Here is a 19,994-nt window from a genome sequence, read left to right as displayed (position 1 = left end):
TTATCTCCATTTTTAAGGCTCTCGTTCATATGACCGGCACACACTACACTGACAGCAGATACAGTCACTTTCAAACTAGCTGCTGGCTTCAGCCAATCAAAGCTTGACAAGTCCTAAAATACGGAAGTAAATGTCGGGATGTGATTGGTCAAAGTGTGCTAATTTGCCGTCGTTGTTAGTAGCAAAACGGAAGCGTGGATGCAGTGTGTGTCATTCTATTGTATGAAAGGGGATCGCTAAACTTAAACCTAACAAAACCCCAAATGTTTTATAAAACATTCACATCTGAAACTAAATAATTTCTATTGGCAGTCTTTGGAAAAAAGTAAACATTAATGCAACAAATAATTATCACTGTAATCTCATAACAACTGGCGACCAATCACTTCACGAACTAATTGATGATGTCACTGGTGTCATGTCCTGTTCTAGACAGATAGACATATAGTTTACCCTTCTGTTAAAGAAAGAAAGAAAAACCCACAAAGGCCACTGAAATAACTTGAAACTGACAAAAGTAATAAGAAATAAAAATGTACTATAAATTAAGTCATGAAAATAGTAGAAGTAGACTTAATAGCAGACGACCGAGGTGGACTCCACTGATGAAAGCAAATTGTAAAAAAAATATATAAAATGCATATTGACAAACCACAAAGCTTCTGGGAGAATGTGCTTTGGACACTTGAGACAAAACTGGAACTTTTTGGCAAGTCACATCAGCTCTAAAAATCATCTATAAACATCATCTATAAAAATGAAAAAGAAAAGAACACTGTACCTACTGTGAAACAGGAGGAGGCTCAGTTATGTTCTGGGGCTGCTTTGCTACATCTGGCACAGGGTGTCTTGAATCTGTGCAGGGTACAATAAAACTCTTTCAAGACTTTCAATGCATTCTGGAGAGAAATGTGCTGCCTAGTGTCAGAAAGCTTGGTCTTTGTCACAGGCCATTGTATTTCAACTGGATAAGGACCCCAAAACACTAAAGAAAGGCTAAAAACAAATCACTGGACTATTCTGAAGTGGCCTTCTATGAACCCTGATTTAAATCCTAGTGAACATCTGTGAAATGAGCTGAAACGTGTCATCTGGAGAAGACACCATTCAAACCTGGGACAGCTGGAGCAGGGCCAAAATACCTGTTGACAGGTGCAGAAGTCTCATTGACAGTTACAGAAATCTTTTGATTGCAGTGATTGCTCAAAAGGTTGTGCAACAAAGTATTAAGTTAAGGGTATCATCATTTTTGTCCAGGCCAGTTTCATTAGTTAGTTTTTTTTTTTTAATTATTCTGTTTAACCACAACTCAAAAGCAGTGTCTGCCTGTCCACATACACACACACACACACACACACACACACACACACACACACACACACACACACACACACAACCTACAGCTGACCAACTGTTTGTAACCAACATGCAGGCTCTTACTTATTTACTTAGTTTAATCCATGTTTTGACTTTTTTTTGGATAGTGTATATTCTAAATGTGAACTACTCGTCTTAAACTGTCCTACAGCTTGAATGTTTGTGGTCTACAGTAGCTGTTAAACTCATTGTAACTAGGCATAAGCTCACTGTGCAAGACTATTTACCCTATCCCATATTTACTAAGGAGTATCTTCAGCACTAGTCTGCTTATTTTTGTTTTGTAATCCAAAGCAGATGGTTTATTCAGGACATTCTCCCCATTTTTTTTTTCACCTTCAACATGTATTGTTTTCAACTACTTTACAAATTCATTCAGAGAAACAAAAATAAGATAAGTTATATCAAAGTTATATATATATCAAAGGTTATATCAAGCAAAATCAGCCACAGTGGTTCAAGTGGTTCTTGATAGCTTTTTATGGTTCAATCAGTCCCTGAAAATGAAACAGATGAAGAGTTTCCTAAAAAATCCTGTCAACTAACAACTTATGTTCCCATCCTCTATGCTCCAAAAGCTATAGGAAGGCTCTACTGTTTACTTCAGTGGACATGTCAAGATGTAGACGGAGCCACACTAACAACACTGCTTCCATCTATTTTCTTCAAAAAATGTCATAAAACTCCAACCCATTAACCCATTCATCAGTATATGACAATGTATATATGTCATTATTAAGGCTATATGCATGCCTGCCTTACATATATGTTAGCTCTGAGATAGATCTACCTTTTGTTCAGTGACAGCTGGGATAGACTACAGCACCCCAGCGACCGACAACCAGTTAGGATGGAAGAACTGATACAGGAATTGATAGTGCTGACACAGAGACACACTAAAAGTTAGAAGTCAACCTTTAGAGGGATTATTGGTGATATTAAAAAATATACTATACAGACTGTATTTACTATACTTTACTATATCTATATCTGAAGAAACTGTGTGTAAACAATGCAGAGTGAGCGCTAGTGACCACACGATGGCGCTGTAGGCGACATGTATTTTCTCCACTGTAAACATTGATGTTCTCCCAGCATAGTTTGAACTGTGGGAAAACCGGACGTGAGAGGAGGCAGTGAACGCATCGCGGAGCTGGTCCGACCTGCCCGGTGAGTTTCTCCTGATGCCGGAGCTCAGAGAGCTGGTTTCAGGAGGACGACACGGAGGAGGCCGCGGGCACTTCCTCCCCGCTTCACCTGGACTCGTAGCTACAGGTAGGTCAGCGTCTCAATGTGGAATTCAACTGTGTAACAGACTTTTCGACTTTAGCGTGATTGTAACGAGCTAAATTACCACTAATTTAAACTGTAGAGTTGAGTTTGTACTCCGTTTCTCCTGGTTTATATCGGTTTAAGCAGATACATCACCACCTGTTCTCTACCAGTGATACAGGGTTAACGAAGCTAACATTTGATCAGGCTTTTTACGGCTCCAGTAACTGTTTGAACACGTAGTTTACCACCTGTTAGCAGTTTATCATGAATTAAGGTTACGTTAGATAAATTGTACTAATGGAGAAAGACGTCTGGGGCTTTATTTCAAGTTGTGCCGTGACAGTGGTTTATAAACGACAGTGTTTCAGGACTGGAGCTAACATCCTGCTGATTTTACAACTTTTTTTATTACTGTGTCAGAAAGGTCCAAGAGATCACGTCATATAATACTGAATTTATATGAAGAGCAGGTGGTAGCGTGGGCAGGGCTGGAAACACAACCTGCACACATTTGACTAAGTTTATTATTTTTTTTATCAGTATTTTGAATTTTAAAATGATCAAATATATGTAGAGGAATAGCTAATCCAGTATTTCCACTGAATTGTAGCAGAGTTAAATTAGCTAAATAGAAATATACATAAGTACTATGTGGCTATGTGATTCAGTTTTGAAGGTACCTGGATCAAAACAATGGACCTCATGCAAGAACAAATTCATCCAATGTTTTGATCCAGTGGGCTGAAACAAGTTTCAGAACACCTGAATGTATGTAGCACCTCCATATCATCAATTATATACCAGAAGACCTCTGATAAGTAGATTTTGTCCTAGAGACAGAGAGAGTGTGGTAACAGTCTGTGCAGGGTCCTGAAAGTCATGGTATGGCTTGTGTAATGTTCTAAATGTGTGTTTGGACAGCTAGAACTACCCTAATCTGAACCATTCTACTTCATAAAATCATTACATCAGGAACATAGGGTGACTTTAAACCCACTGAGACCTTTTAGGCAAACACAGGCATAAACATGACACATTTTCATTTACTGCAAGTCCAAAATTATACAGTGTGACAAAGTTGGACAAAAATGTCTTTTTCTATTTTTGGTGCCATTTATACTTCCTAGCAGGTAACCGATATTATAGCTTTCTAGTGGTACATTTGAAATCTAGTTGTCTTATTCCAGTTTAGGTCTTATCTTTGTTGTTCTATTGTTTCTATCACTACCAGAAACATTCTAACAAATAAGTTGATTGCTGATTTCTGAGAAGATGGCGACAGAAAAGTGTGAGCAGTCAGATGATTGCACAAGTTGGAAACAAGAATTAATCGTCTGATTGGTCACGCTTGTTGCACCATCAGACTTGGTAGTAGTGATTTTGATCTTGGTTTGTTTTCAGATCTCAGCAGTTAATTTAGCGTGATATCTCAACAGATCTAATATTCAAGTTGTAAATAGCTACAACATTCATTTGAAGCTACTTCATGTCCATATTTTTAATCCTTGTAGTCCTGTTTGTCCTTCTAGTGATCACAGAGAACATTTCCCATGTCGTCAGGAGGAGTTGGTCCTTCCGCCAGGTTCGACTGGGTGCGGGAGTTTCCACATTATGACCAAGTCCCTTTGGACTCCTTTAGACAGTACCCAGATTTCCCTGTGCCCCCACCACCTTCGCATGGATCAGTGCCAGCTGTCAGCTTAGACCCGCTTCCCCCTCCCCCTCTACCTGAACATCCAGCTGTTGGGCCTGGTAGCTTAGACTTCCCCAGCAACGATGAGCCAGAGGAGGCAGACTGCGATGCCATGGACATTAAGCCGGTCCACCGCTTCATCCCCGATTCTGTCAAGAACTTCTTCCGTCGCAACAGTAGTAAACGTGACAGCAAGGGTTCATCTATCCCACCATCTCTGCCTGGCTCCCACTCCCCTGCCCCCTCGTCCAAGAAGAGCACTAAATGCCACACCACAGCTGGAGTCCCCTGCTCACCCCCACACTCTGCGCCTCCGTCTCCAACTCTTCCTGACTCATATCGTGACCCCTTTGGTGGCTCTGGGGGTAGCTACACCTCTCAGAAGGAGCGAGATGGGCTGCTGCTGGGTGCTGAAGCCCTTGACTCCGCGTCCGCAGTGCCTACCAATCTCTCAACCCAGACTTACCAGGAGCGGGTGGAGGAATACCATCAGCGCTATGCCTACATGAAGTCCTGGGCTGGTCTGCTGAGGATCCTGGGCTGCGTGGAGCTGCTACTTGGAGCAGCTGTATTCGCCTGCGTCTGTGCTTATGTTCATAAGGATAATGAGTGGTTCAATATGTATGGATACTCCCAGCCACAGCTGTATGGAGGGCTTGGTGCAGGTGCATTTGGTGGATATAGTTACTACACAGGGCCCAAGACTCCTTTTATCCTGGTGGTGGTTGGTCTGACATGGATAGTGACTGTTATTCTGGTGGTCCTCGGGATGACTCTGTACTACAGAGCCATCCTTCTAGACTCCTCTTGGTGGCCACTCACAGAGTGTTCCATCAACCTGGTCTTGGCCGTGCTCTATTTGTCAGCAGCAATAATGTATGTAAGGGACACCACTCGAGGAGGAATGTGCTACATGCCAGTCTTCAACAATGGAGTAAACGGGGCGTTCTGCCGCACAGAGGCTGGCCAGACAGCAGCCATCATCTTCCTCTTTATCAACATGGTGCTCTACTTCATCAGTGCAGGAGTGTGTCTGAAGCTTTGGAGGCACGAAGCAGCCAGGATGAGGAGGGAGGCCCTAGAACAGGAGGTATGACACACACGTTTATATTCCTATATTTGGGAGGACTAGTCCCTACTACTCATATTCTCTCTAGTGCAGTGGTATAAACATTTCAACTAGTTGTTGTTCATTTTAAACAATCCACTGTAGTGTGAATAGATTAGATGGCAGACTTGTAGGTGCTCTTGTGGTACAAAAACTTCCATCATCTACTCACAATGCACACTTTCCTAAAAAGCTGATGCTATAAATATTCCAATCACCATCCTGCTGATGGTGAGGTTTCAGTTGGACTATGTAAAAAGATTTATAGATAAAATTGTACATTTTCTATCCTGCAATACATACTGTAAGGCTCTTGGCTAATAGAAAACATTATATTAGAGTCAAGACAATATTTTATTGGGATGAGCTAAACAGAAAATGATGATTATTAACAATATGGCCACTTATAGATAATCTAACTATTTGAAATGTCCTCTTATTTCTTAAAGTAAGCAGTTCAAACTGAAGTATTCAAAACACTGAGGTTTCCATTAAAAATGTTTAATGAACACTTGACTTGTTTTCTCATACCCTTTCCATATCATGAACATCTAATGAGTCATTCCCTATCTTTTCCTCCCACAATCAACCTAGATGAAAACAGTTGGGTCGTCAGTCCCTCTGTCAATAGTAAGTATTGAGGATTGTTTTTTTCTGTTCTAACAGACATTAAACTAACCATTGGCTTGACACAGTATACACTGTAACACACAACTTTGTTTATCAACTATAGCCGGCTTCTAGGACCTCAGAGCAGACTCCCCTCCCTACCATCCAGCCAGACATAATGGATGCCTCAAACTTTGCAGCCGCCCCTCTGATGGCCCGGCAGCCCGAGATCCTCCGAGGTCATATACCAGCTGGACACATCCCCAAACCCGTCATTATAGCTGACTATGTGGCGTGAGTATTACCATCATAGACACATGTTCCAAAACGTATGTGACTGTTTTCAGACTCACTAGATAGGAAGATTTAGATGTAGCTCCTCGGGTAAGATTTAAACTGAAATATGAACCACAGCAGATGTAGTCATAATCTGGGTAGTTGTGTTAGACTGACAGATTGATATTGTCATTCTTAGCACTAAGAGAGTGATTTAGCTGCTACGTGTATCTAACCAGTGGCCCATGAAAATGTGTTGTTCTCTTCCTGTTTCCACAGTAAGTACCCCAGCATCCACTCAGATGAAGAGAAGGACCGGTACAAGGCAGTGTTTAATGACCAGTACGCTGAGTACAAGGAGCTGCACAAGGAGGTTCAGGCAATGTCCAAGAAGTTTGAAGAGATGGATGAGATGATGCAGAACCTTCCTGCACGGCCTTCCAGCCAAATGGTACAGCATCTCCGTGAACTCCACACACAACCACACATAAATACAGGCTGCTAAACTATGTCTATATGAACTATCCCTTTTGTTTTCTTTCTTTTTTTCAAGGAGAAGGAGCGAATCAGTAACATTTTGATGGAATATCAGAAGAAGAAAACTGTAAGTATACATCATAAAAGGGGATTGAATCTCACGTCTTCTGAGTGACTGTTTCTGTGCCAAAGACTTCATGCTCTGGTTAAAGGATTAATCTGTATTCTTCCAATTTGGTGTTGCTTCTATAGTGCTATTTGGGGCTCTATGAGTTATACAACTTCCATCATGGAAAAAATATGTATAAAATCTATTACAGAAAAAGCCAAAAGAAGGTATCTAGGTAATTGCTGTCCAGTGTAAACAAAAACAAGTTGGCCAGTACAGAGATCTCATGCTTTGAAATGTCATCCAGATTTAGGATTTTAGAGTAAAAGTGGAGGCCATCTGTTTTTTCTTATCTGCCCAGCCCATTGCATTAGCCAACATCAGGCTAAGGTACTTGATTGTTTCAGTTAGGAAAGGAATTCTCCATGTGGGATGATTGCCAGTGAATCACACCTGGAGAATGTGGCTGTGTTGTCATCAGCCTGCAGAAACTATGAGGCAGTTTGTTTGACATTTGTTGACTAGTCAGGGAGAGTAGCACATGGCCTGTGAAAGCAGTTGTGTAATGTTTGTGACTTTTATACAAATATAGACATAGTAATGTGTGACATCAATCTTTGGTTTTCACTGAAGCCAGTTTGAAGGAGTTTGTTTTCATTGTCCCACTACCTCAGACTGAACACTAGCATTGTGGAAACACCAGCCACTTATGAATGGTTTGGTACATTGACAACTTTACAAATTTCCTGACCACCATGGAGAGCATTCATGTTTCTTTTTGTTTTCTTTTCAGGATCCAACATTTTTGGAAAAAAGGGAGAGGTGTGAGTACCTAAAAAACAAGCTCTCTCATATCAAACAGAAGATTCAGGAATACGACAAGACCACAGAACAGGATGACGGCAACTAAACGCAGCAGTTAAACATTAACACAATGGAAATTTCTCTCTGTGGTGTGCAACTTGTGTTTGCTGTCCACATGAAACACACCAAAACGAATAACATAAACAACAAAATGTTAGTTCTATGTAATTTGGGGAAAAAGGACAATCGGGCACATTTCCTAGAATGTGTGACTGTTCATTTTCAAATTAGGCATAATTGGACATGAGGCAGCTGACTCAATAGCAATGAAGGCTAAATGGTTGAAGTAATACCAGTAGAGGTGTGAGTAGAAGTTTGTTGTAGGATATATAAAGGTTTTTTTGTGCAGTAGAATATACTGTAATTAGATGTACTATAATGTATGTGTGACACTCTGGAGGTCTATGTGCCTGACATAATGCTGTCTCTCAGATGTAGTTATTGTTTTTATTTGGATTTTATTCTTTCCAGTAGACTTCTCTTGAACTGTGTCAGGCACAATGTGAACATTTACTGAAATCTCTTCACTGTATGAAGTTTTTCTGAAATCACTGTGAGGAATAGAACAGATGGGTGTTTTTTAATTTGTAACATTTTTAGTCACTCCTTTTGTAAACTCTTATGTGTGTTATGTATGTGTGTTATTTTTGTTTATCATATGCTACATGCCAGATTAAGCACCTTTTTATACACTTGTATTTTGTCTTTTTTGACTTTAGTGAAGAAGCGAATGCACTGTTTGTGTGACTGTATAACGTGTGCCATTCACTGCTTCAGTCCAACAGCTGCACTCTGCTGTCAGTCCAGAGAAGTAGTAACTTATCCTGTGAAGCCAGCCTTCCAGCTGGTACGTTCTTTTCAACAAATAATGTAATACAACTTCTGTCTCTCGCTGAGCCTGGTGGCGCTGGCTGACAAAACGCTCATATCAGGACATAGCAGAGCACATTCATCTTGACAGATTTACATCAGAACAGAATAATAACATTTCTAGCTGGTGATTAGTTTGTAACCCAATATTGATGTCTGCTAATGTAACCCTTTCATGAGTAAGAAGCTACAAGTGTGAGGATTTATTTTTTATGTTTTTGGTATGAAACGTATTTAGTGACATGTTGATTATTTCATAACAATAATAAATCAAAATGAATTTTCAGGAGTGTGAATCTAAATCCACCACACTGACCAAACACAAAGTTGGGCAAGTATTCTGATTAGTTTTACAAAGTGAAACAGAATCTCGAACTGTGAAGTCTCTTTGTAGCCAAAAGTAAAAATAGATTTTGACTTTTGATGTTTTTGGTATAAAATTATGGGGAGACTCTTTCATCTGGATATTTACTTATCATGATTTTCCAAATAGATGTGTATATGTTTGCAAGGTGGCACAGTTTTCTAGATCTTGTACACCAACGAAATAGATTTGAAATGAAATTAAGACAAGATTAATGTCACTATCCATGTCAGACCAAAAAAGAACGACTGTGGTTGAAGTAGAAACCAGAATAGAGTAACAATACGACAAACACTAGTTGTAGGTCTTCAAAAGCAGACCGGTTTGTTTAAATTAACTGTCTATAAAATACAACATGAGCCTTAGAGTCATTCTCAATGCTGATCATAACTTTGACAGACTGTCATTAGAACAGCTGTCTGTCACTTCAACTAGGGGATTTGTGTCCTTACAGCAGATTCTCAAACATCCGTCCACACATCCCTCTCTAGAGGGAGAAGATGCTTTTATTGTTTGTTTCCTTATTTCTCAAGGTAACCCTTACAAATCAATAAGAAAAAGAGTCGGACTGAACCTCCTTATAATCAGAATTGAGCTGAAATAAAGTGAAGTGCACACAAAGCTGGGTTCCAGTGGGTGTGACCCTCCTAAGATGGATGCTGCTGTAGTTGTGTATCCACAGACAGCACCTGAAGAACCGGTCTGACGGAGCAGGTGTCAGGTGTTTCTCTGCTGTTCACTTTATGTACCAGGAAACCTGGTTTAGCAGCATGACAGCTTTTCATACCTGAGGTCAAACGAGTTAACAACAAAAACAAAGAGTTTATTTATATTTTGATCTGTTAAAACAGTTGTAAATGAGTATGATGATTACACTTGTGTAAAGGTGGCAGCCAGCTCTAACAGGACATATAGAAAACGATGTAAACCTTAAATAAATGAGCTTAGATAACGTGATCTAACCCCCGGAGACGGTGCCGCTGTGTTGTGGATGCCGCGCAGCGGGCGGAGCGGACACCACGTGACGAGCGCTCCCCTGCGGAGAGGAGAGGCTGCCGCGAGCCGCGAGCCGCGAGCCGCGTCACAGTTCAGCTCCAGGACGACGACGGCTCGACGCTTCTCCACAGCAGGTGAGTGTCTGTAAACAGTCTTTAAACAGTCTTTAGACAGCCTTTAAACTGCCTTTAAACAGTCTTTAAACAGTCTTTAGACAGCATTTAAAAACAGAAGAAATTCATCCTCCACTGTGTAGAGCGTTTAGGCGACACGTTAAAGTGTTTAAATGCTCAAAAAAGTTGTTTGCTAACAGAGCGAGAACATGTCAAGTCAATTAGGCTGCGTCGCTTTTAAATGTGTTAGCATGGATTCACTTTTAATCTCACATGTGAGAAATGTGCGTGTTGTTTGAAATCGCCTCTGTAAATTACAATCATTGTCAGTATAAACAGAAAGAGTTTGATCAACTAGAAGGAGAGCGGGATGTTTTAAATGTTTGGGAAACTGCTTCACTTCCACTTATCACCAGTTCATGTTCCCAGATAGTCTCCGTTTGTGTGCCAGTTTATTTCACCACAAACAAATCTGGACTCCAGGCAGGAAGAAGAAAGTTTATATAATAATATTTGTTATAGATGAAGTGAGCTACCTTTAATGCCCTACCTGAAATTAACACAGGCACCTGATTAGTTTACTTCCCTCACATGAGTAAAACAACTCATTGTTACCTGGTTGATGCAGGAATTTAGGGTTTTACATTGTTCATGTTTCCTTATAGCCACTTTCATTCTGGATATGTCTACATCACAGGATTGAAATTCTGGGCAGATCACTCATACTTTCAAATTCTTCTTAAGCAAGACATTCACACTTTTTTATGAAAAGATAAGACTACTTTATTTAGACAAATGTTTTGCTGATCTGCTTGTTTTGTTTGGTATATTTTTCACAGAATATCATGATCAATTTTACCTAATGTCAAGTAAAAATGAATGAATGACTATATTCTATACAAATTTGTCAAACTATGGCAAAAAAAAAACTAAACAGTTTTTTATTGTACCCCCAGAGCCCGTCATATCAGCATTGAACATTCTTAGTGACTTGCCCTACATTTTTACACGCAAACCCAAATAAAGAATAAAGTTAACAATCCTGAGTAATGTGAAATGTTTGCACCACAGACTAGTGCCAGAAACCTATATTTAAAAATATATTGACTACCTCAACCAGTTTCTCTCTTATTTAGCTTTTAATCTATATATATGTGTGTATGTAATGTAGAAAATATGCCACACCCTACTCAAGAATGCTAGATTTTATGTTATGGATGTTACTGTAAAACGTTTGGCGGGAACACTAAAACAAAGCTCAACTATTTTTAATAGTTTTGTGGTTTATCTTTTTTTTTTCTCTCAGGGTGAGCGCCAGTTTGATTTCAGTATGCCGAGCAACAAACACCAGTCAAGTGGTAGCAAACAGTAAGTTGACCTGCATTTATTCTTCGCTACTTCACTGCTACACTAATGTCTCAGAGAGGACATGCAGTCAGTGTTTAACTTGGGTGGAGCATTTTTACTTTCCACTGCACTGGAAAGCTAGAAGCTGAGGCATCCAAAATGTATATATCAGGAAATGCCTTTCTTTAAAAAAGAATCGTTTATCAGATCTCTGTGGATCTTGACCAAAGATAAGGTGAAGATGTAACAACTAATTAAATTACATTTAGTTATTTGGTATATGCTTTTATTCAAAGCGACTTACAAGTGAGGTACAAAGCAAGCAAACATCTAAGCTAAGAAGAAGAACTTTAAAGTAAAGTGCTCTAGAAAGAGCAATTTCAGTTTCATAGAAAAGTCTCTCTGGAAGAGTTCTGTTTTCAGCACGTTTTTGAAAATTGAGATGGACAGCTGAGTGAGCAGAGGTGGGTAACTCATTCCACCATCGTGAAACCACAGACTGGAAATGTTTTGCCTGGGATCTTGTGAGGTGAGGTGGGGGGGCCACAAGACTTTGTTCGTTTGCAGAGCTATTCAAATTCCAGCTGCTGTATAACTGTACATGCTTTTGAAGCCCAAAATGTGACAGAACCTGGATTTGATGGCAGATGATATTCTATATAGAACCATAGAAAATAATCTGCCATCCAATCCAAGCTTCTATTAGCTGGACAGGTATGCTGTTTTTCCCCTTTTCAGTCAGCTGACATACAAGTGAAACTACTAAAATGGACATGATTGTTTGTGAATTAATTTCATCCTATCTTGACTATTATAATAAAATAACCCTTCCCATCACTAAATAATTTACAGGTAGTGCAAAATGCTGCTGATAAAATTGTCACCTTTTCCTCTAAAATTATCGTGCTGGTTGGTGCTTAATCCAGACTAGAAATTGAGATTTTTGAAGTTGTAATCCCTAAATTTATGGAACTCAGATGTGTGGACCTCTTTTAAACTAGCTACATGTGTCAGCCAGAAGGTTTCAGATCACTGTTGTTACAACACAGACACTGACCACAGCTCCTCTGTTCCCTTCTGTTTCAGCCACAGCAGCAGGCACAAGCATAGCGAGCTTATGTCCAACCGAACCTTTTCCTACTACCCACCAGAGAAGATGCTCCATTTCTATGAGTGGACTTCACCACCAGGAGTGATGAAGATAATCAGTATCATTATCATCGTCATGTGTGTGGCTGTGTTCGCTTGTGTGGCCTCTACGCTGGCCTGGGACTACGACATGAGTCTCATGGGTATGGGAGGAGGAGCTGGCATGATACCAGGTTATAATTATGGTGGTGGAGGCAGTTATGGTGGCTCCTATTATGGCACCTCGGGCAGCAGCGGCTCCTATGGTTATGGCTATGGAATGCAAGTGGATCCCACTGCTGGCAAAGGATTCATGATCGCCATGGCAGCCATTACCTTCATAGCTACTCTCATCATATTTGTATTGGTAATTTCGAGGCAAAGAACTGCACGCTCAGCAAAGTTCTACCTTGCAACAATCATCATCTGCGCCATCTTGGCATTTCTGATGATCATTGCCACTATTGTGTACCTGGTGTCAGTGAACCCAACAGCCCAGTCTTCAGGGTCTGCCTACTACAGCCAGATTGTCCAGCTTTGTTCCCAGTACCAGACTCAGACCCAGGCTCAGGGCATCTTCATCAACCAGTACCTTTACCATTACTGTGTGGTGGAACCCCAAGAGGTGGGTGCTTGTTTGTCTTCTGCAGAAGAGTTTGGAGTCTTATTTACCACAAATCATGTACTAAAGTATTCTGCAGTGTTCTACTTAAGATTGTTGAATCTTTATCTTAACATCCAGACGGTGTGAGCTTTGTGACCCCTTTATTTATTGGATGGAATTTCATCACACTAACACTGCATTCTGTGTCCATGCAGGCCATAGCTATTGTTCTGGGCGTTCTGGTGTTCGTCGCCCTTATTATCCTGCTAGTGTTTGCAGTCAAAACTCGCAACCAGATCAGACGCTGGGGCCCGGACCGCATTCTCTGGGAGGAAGTCAAAGTTTTTAGTGTTGGTCACACCAGTGTCGGACAGTGGGTGAGTGTGTTTGTGTATATTTGTGTTACAGTTGTGTGTTTCTATAGCAGGATCGGCAAAAACTAAACGTATTGAATAAACCAAAACAGTGTTAACATCACAGGCTTTGATAATGGCTGTGGAGAAGAACAACATTATCACTTTCTGCTAAATGTGATATGTTCTTTTTAGTTTTGTTTGAACATCTTTGTCCATAAATCTCTAACACATCGGAAATGTTTTAATCTCTTCATCAATTGTAGCTAATTCAATCTGGTCATGTCACAAATTATGGACAGAACTTTCAAATACTAGTCAAGGGATCAAGTTCAGATACCAGATGTTTTAAGGGTGATGTGTGGAAAATGGGAATAAACGGATGCACAAGAATGTTTAATCTGATGGGCTGTGCCCGTCTCTACCATGTTTGTTTGTCTTCAGAGAAAACAGCTACATGAAACATTCTAAAGGGAACTTGGCACAGTCTAAATGTCTCTGTTGTGACATATTTCTGCAATTGCAGAAAGGACATGACGTAGTAGTTGAGACAAGTGAAATGTGATGTGTGTGTGTTTGTCAGTCAAGACAGGGAAGGATGGTTTCACTCGCAGTTTCTGGGAGTAGCCTAATTGGCCACTCCTTGTTAGAGCAGTATGTTATGTTGTTAAGAGAAACCCTCATCCACTATGTAACTAAATTAAGCACAAGAACATGAATCCAGACAGTGAAACGACTTCATTCTACATCTATATAGAGTGTGTGATTGTCCCAGCAATACATTCACACCTGACAGCTTGGTCGTGGCACTGACCGAGAGACATAGTTTCAGATTACCTGTTAATAGTAGTGATGGTATCAGTGGTTCAGCTATGCAGGGAGAAGTAGTAGAACTGGTTGGTTCAGGTGAATGGCTTATACAACCACTATTTATAGTGTGTTTATAGTAGTCTGAGTAAAGCCTGACTGAAACCACAGGTCATGTAATACAAGGGCTGCAATCAGCAAAAAAAAATCCCTCGAGAGTTTCTTTTTCCAAAGTGGTATACTAATTTGTTTCCTAGTAAAATATATAACTTGGACAAAAAAACAAAACTGAATAGTAAAATGTAAGAAGCTACTGACACTGCTGGTTATTACTGATGGTTAATAATGTACGAATGGTTAAAAATGCTGAACTTTTTTTCTTTTGTTGCTTAAAGGTATAGATGTAAAATTATGATTAGTGTGATTGTGAAGTGGATTAAAAAACTACCTGTACATGTTCACCTGCACTGTTTGAATCATCACGTAACAATAACAGCCTAAGATTTGCTGTGTTTAGTTTGGTACTTGATCTTTGTCAGGGCTCAATTTGTTAAAACACTGATTCCTACACTTAATACTTACATAATGCAACTAGATAGTTAGGTCACCCTATGTTAGACTCCACATCTATCTGTAAAATGCCCCCAGTTTGGAACACAGGCTATAATGTTATGTAATGTTGTGTTATAATGTTATAATGCTAAAATAACACTGGTGACATCATCAGACTCGTCCAGAGCTGCTGAAGATATAAACAGTATAAAGGTCTTCACTTTCACATTGATCTTCATATGTGAAATTTGTGGTGTGTCCCTTTAACAATGAATCACAGTAATTCTGGCCAAAGCTGAGCTTCTTACTTAGATCTACACTAAATCCAAAGAGTCTGAGGGTAAATGTGTGACCTTGTCTTGCTTCAGGTAAACAACGTGTCTGGTGCCCCAGGCGTACTGGTGAATGACCCTAATACCAAATTTGGAGGATCCAGAGACTATCTGGACCAGGTGGAAAGCAACAAACCTCTTTACATGCCCGGGTAAACTATGCATCATACTGAACACCTGAAATGATGACCTGTTGGTAATAGCTTTGAAATGAGTACTAATGAAGTACTAATTTGGATCAAACACACTGAACCTGTCCATAATATCAGTTTTCTTATGGAATCAATGAATTGTAAAATGTATTGCAGCCAAAACCTATAATTAATCGTTGTCTTTGCAGAGACTCAGACATAAGCAGCTCTTTGGGAGCTCTGAAGCCCAAGCTTCAAAACTTTGACACTGGTGCAGAGTCTGGAGATGACCTGGACGAGGAGGACTTCTCAGTGTGAGTGGATGTACAGGAATCTGATAACTAATGACAGTAATCACTTTAAGAAAAACATTTACCAGAGGATTACAAGTGATGTTTAGTAGTCTCACAATAAACTGTCTGCTTTCTCGGGTTAATTTGTGTCTCTTCTGGTCTGCAGTTTGTTTCCATCCATTGTGGATGAGCAAGAACGCTTGAACTACAAACAGGAGTTTGACCGGGATCACAAGGAGTACAAGAACCTGCAGCAGGAGCTAGACAGCATCAACCTGGACCTGGCTGACCTGAGCAGAGAGCTGGAACAGTACCCCGAGGGCAGTCCACAGTACCTGGTGAGTGTGGCAGCTTCAGTGTTTCTTGTTTCTTGTTTGTCTCTTGGAATTGATGAAACTGAATTCAGACATACAGTCCCTATAAAAAGTCTTCACCCCCTTGGATGTTTCATCGTTTTGTTGACATAAATCAGTCATGGTCAATAAAAGTTGGTGACTTTGACAAAAAATGTAGAAAAATACTTGGGCTTCAGAGCTCCCAAAGAAAACTGGTTTCTACAAAGTACTGTCAATTAAATAAAAATGTATAGCGTGAAATCAGTGTTTGCATTAATATTCACCTCCTTCAGGTGAGTATTTAGCAGATGCACCTTTGGCTTCACTCACAGCATGGAGTCTGTGTGGATAGGTCTAAGTTAAGCTTGCACATCTGGACACTGGAATTTTATTTTATTCTGTTCATTTTTGCAAAACTGCTCGAGCTCTGTTGTGTTGCCTGGGGATCGGGTGGGAACAGCCCTTTTCACAGTGTGGATGGTGTGTTTGTAGTGATGTGCAGTGTTTGGGGTGTGCCACATATAGAGTCCTGTCTGATGGTCAAAAAGCACCATTTTGGTCTCATCAGACCAAAGAACCTTCTTCCACTGGAACACAGAGTCTTTCACATGCTTATTGATTAACTCAAGTCATTATTTAACATTTTCTTCAACAGTGTTTTTCTCCTTGCAACTCTCCCATAAAGCTTTGACTGGTGAAGAACCTGGGCAACAGTTGTTGTATGTACAGTCTCTCCTATCTCGGTGTGTTGGGTTGCTTTCACACCTACAGGATTTAGTTCGATTAAATCGGACTCAAGTTCGGTTTCCCTCTTAGTGCGGTTTGTTTTGCACTCGAGTTCGCATCAAAACAACTGCACCAAGACCCCCAAAATGAGGTGGTCTTGATCCGCATCATATAGCGAACTCTGGTGCAGTCCTCCTGGTGGGAACGTGTACCGAACCAAAACGGGACCAAACGCTATGAATCGCATGATTTGAGGACTTTGGGTAGTGTGTAGATTCCAATTTCTTTCGTTTGTCCATCAAAAACATGCTGTCTGATTAATGAAGGACAAATGTGGAGACGTGAGGAGGTGAAGTTTCACCCACGTCCGATGACTCTGCAAGCGATGTAACGTAATAAACAATAATCAACAGGTTGACCAATCTGCATTAACATTTATAGTTAAAAATCTTCTCTCTCCTGTCACACAAATGTACAGTAGAACAACACTTTATCTTCTTCCTGTATTTCCTTTTTATTTCCTGGGGCAGAAACAATCTGACCAATAAGCGGACAGGACGTTCTCACGTAGCTTGAAGTGACGTGTTTTGGTTCGTTTGGATTTTTACTCGGTGTGAAACTGAACCGAACCGAAGAGAAACTGATACAAAGTTACAAAGTCATCAACTGATTCGGACCAAAGCAAAAGAATTAAGGTGTGAAAGCGACCTTAGTGTCTCTCACTAGCACACCTCTCCTTCTTGTCACTCAGTTTGTGTGGACAGCCTGTTCTAGGCAGATTTAGACATGTTCTATATTCCTATCATTTCATGATGATGGATTTTACTGAACTCCAGCAAATGTTTTAGCTCCTAATCAAACGTCTTCTAGATTTTTTTTTTTGTATCCGTCCCCTGACTTATGCTTTTCAATGACCTGTTCTCTGAGTGCTGGGAGTGCTCTTTTGTCTTCATGGTGTAATGGTAGCCAGGAACTGTGGGACTACTAGCACTAAATATCTGGACCTCTGTTGGATTAGGTCAGTCATTTCATAAGGGGGTGAATGTTAATGCAAACACTGAGTTCACCTTATGTATTTTAATCTAATAGTTTGTAGAAACCTGTTTTTACTTTGACATTAATGAGGTATTTTTCTGACATTTATTTGTCAGTCTCTTTTATTGACCATGACTGATTTATAATGTCAATAAAAGGATAAAACATCCAAAAGGGGTGAAGACTTTTTATAGGCACTGTAACTGTTTGTGGGAGGACTTGAATTTTTGCACCAAGGATAATGAGCTGCGGTTTTGCATGATGTATGTGTTAATCTGGGGTCCCTTCAGCTCATGTATTGCTGTCTTTCTCATCTCAGGATGTCATGAATGAATACATCAAACTGAAAGACATCAAGAAGGTAAGACATGAAACAGAGTACCAGCAGTGCTGCTCTTCATATTTAAAAGATTTTTATGATGAAATGTGTGGTTAAACAACTGTCCTTTTGTCTGCAGTCCTCAAACTACCAGCATAAGAAGAGGAGGTCCAAGTATCTCAGGTCCAAACTGTCTCACATCAAGAGGAAAGTCAGTGAATATGACCGCCGACCATGAACCTTCACCTCTGACTCCCACATGAAGACAAAGGGACGTGTGTGAACTCCCGACTGTGTTTAGGTTTATCGGAACACATTTGCAGTCACTGTAGTGAAAGCCTATTGCCTTTCTGCAACATCTGTACACTATCAAGGGACTGAAGGAAATCCGGATCGTTGTTCATTATGTCTGTGGTCAATGCTTCAACTTCTTTCACAAAGAACTACTTTAAAGAACAATGAAATGTTGCTTTCTTGAAGTTAGACAGAGAGAGGTGGGATCCTTTGTGGTTCAGTACTTTGTGGCTGTTTTTATTTTTTATTAACTTTAAACTGTCACATGAAGAATTAGTCTGGTGTTATCCAGCACTTGTAAATAATGTTCATTTTTAGTTTTTACAAAGCATTTGTTCTGTAATATTTTTGTGCTCTTTTTTGTAAGTGATAAAACCTGTGTCCTTGTGATTGAAGTTCAAATTCTGGAATTATCTCATACATACATTACATATTTTAAAAGTTAAGCTAGCTGGTTAATGATGGCTCTGTTCCTTCTCGGTGTGTCATTGCCTTTCACTGTTGTGAATTTCATTGATTGAAGTGATTTGTTTCCACCACTGTACATTCAAAAGTGAATGAATACATTGTGCCACCCTTCTCTGAGTCTGTTCCTCTGACATGTACAGCCTGTACAACACAAAGATATAAGATCTTGGTAAAAGAAATCATGTCTTTGAATAAAAACATTTTATTAAACAGCTTGTGATACTGTCTTTTAGTATAAGTTGTTCAGCATGAAATGGTAGTAAATATAATGGTTAGTGGTTCTTCTGAGAAGTAGAGATTCTACCATGGTAGTGGTGATGAACTGGATGCATGAGAAGAACAACACTGAGCAGTGTGTGGCTGCACAGCCCCTTATGCTGCCTGCTGCAGTGCACTGTGTTTTAATGCCTGCTGATTATGGGCAAGATTAGGATTTTCTGACGCTGACACCTGCTGATCAGTGTATTAAGTTAGTTATAGTTATAGTTATCCAAGTTATCCAACACCTATATACAATTCAATTCAATTCAGTTTTATTTGTATAGTGCCAATTTACAACAGAAGTTATCTCAAGGCACTTTACAGTGTTTAAGGTTTAAGACCTTACAGAAAATATTTATACAAAAAATTATAGAGAAAACCCAACAATCCCATTTGAGCAAGCTTTAGGCAACAGTGGAGAGGAAAAACTCCCTTTAGAGGAAGAAACCTCCAGCAAAACCAGACTCATAGTGGGCGGCCATCTGCCTCGACCGGTTAGGGTGAGTGGAAAGAGAAGAGAGAAAAGAACAGCAGGCAATAAAGACAACAACAAGCATCAAGAACATTGGGCAGATGAACTGGATTCTGGAGATGTACAGCTCCAGGCCGAGGATACCTGCAGAAAAGTACAGACAGAGGGAGACAGAGAGGAGGAAACACAACTACAAGAGAGAGAAGACACAAAGTTAATGACATGCAATGGTGGCATTTGCATTGATACAGGAGAGAGGAGAGGAGCTCAGTGTATCAGTAGAGGTCCCCCAGCAGATTAAGCTATATCAGCATAACTAAGAGATGGTTCAGAGTCACCTGATCCATCTCTAACTATAAGCTTTATAAAAAAGGAAAGTTTTAAGTTCTAGTCTTAAATGTAGAGA

At 40.1% G+C, this 19,994-nt stretch overlaps 2 protein-coding genes across 2 annotated transcripts; both read left to right on the top strand.

Moving 5' to 3' along the window:
- The first annotated feature begins 2,540 nt into the window (after nucleotides 1-2,540).
- marveld2b (MARVEL domain containing 2b) lies at nucleotides 2,541-8,944 on the top strand. The gene is made up of 7 exons (XM_026344091.1): nucleotides 2,541-2,652; nucleotides 4,182-5,435; nucleotides 6,048-6,083; nucleotides 6,187-6,356; nucleotides 6,618-6,789; nucleotides 6,892-6,942; nucleotides 7,718-8,944. The coding sequence occupies exons 2-7, from the start codon at nucleotides 4,203-4,205 to the stop codon at nucleotides 7,832-7,834; spliced, it is 1,779 nt and encodes a 592-aa protein (XP_026199876.1). The 5' UTR covers nucleotides 2,541-2,652; nucleotides 4,182-4,202; the 3' UTR covers nucleotides 7,835-8,944.
- Nucleotides 8,945-9,674: 730 nt separating this feature from the next.
- oclnb (occludin b) lies at nucleotides 9,675-19,067 on the top strand. The gene is made up of 10 exons (XM_026342952.1): nucleotides 9,675-9,722; nucleotides 10,072-10,152; nucleotides 11,438-11,499; nucleotides 12,565-13,231; nucleotides 13,426-13,587; nucleotides 15,291-15,406; nucleotides 15,595-15,699; nucleotides 15,845-16,016; nucleotides 18,094-18,135; nucleotides 18,233-19,067. Exons 1-10 carry the CDS (start codon nucleotides 9,675-9,677, stop codon nucleotides 18,329-18,331), a joined length of 1,554 nt encoding a protein of 517 aa, XP_026198737.1. The 3' UTR covers nucleotides 18,332-19,067.
- Nucleotides 19,068-19,994: the final 927 nt, after the last annotated feature.

The sequence above is a fragment of the Anabas testudineus genome, chromosome 9 (genome assembly GCF_900324465.2).
Source record: "Anabas testudineus chromosome 9, fAnaTes1.2, whole genome shotgun sequence".
NCBI lineage: Eukaryota > Metazoa > Chordata > Actinopteri > Anabantiformes > Anabantidae > Anabas > Anabas testudineus.
The sequence above is the reverse complement of the archived record's forward strand: the minus strand, read 5'-3'. Positions and strand labels throughout refer to the sequence as shown.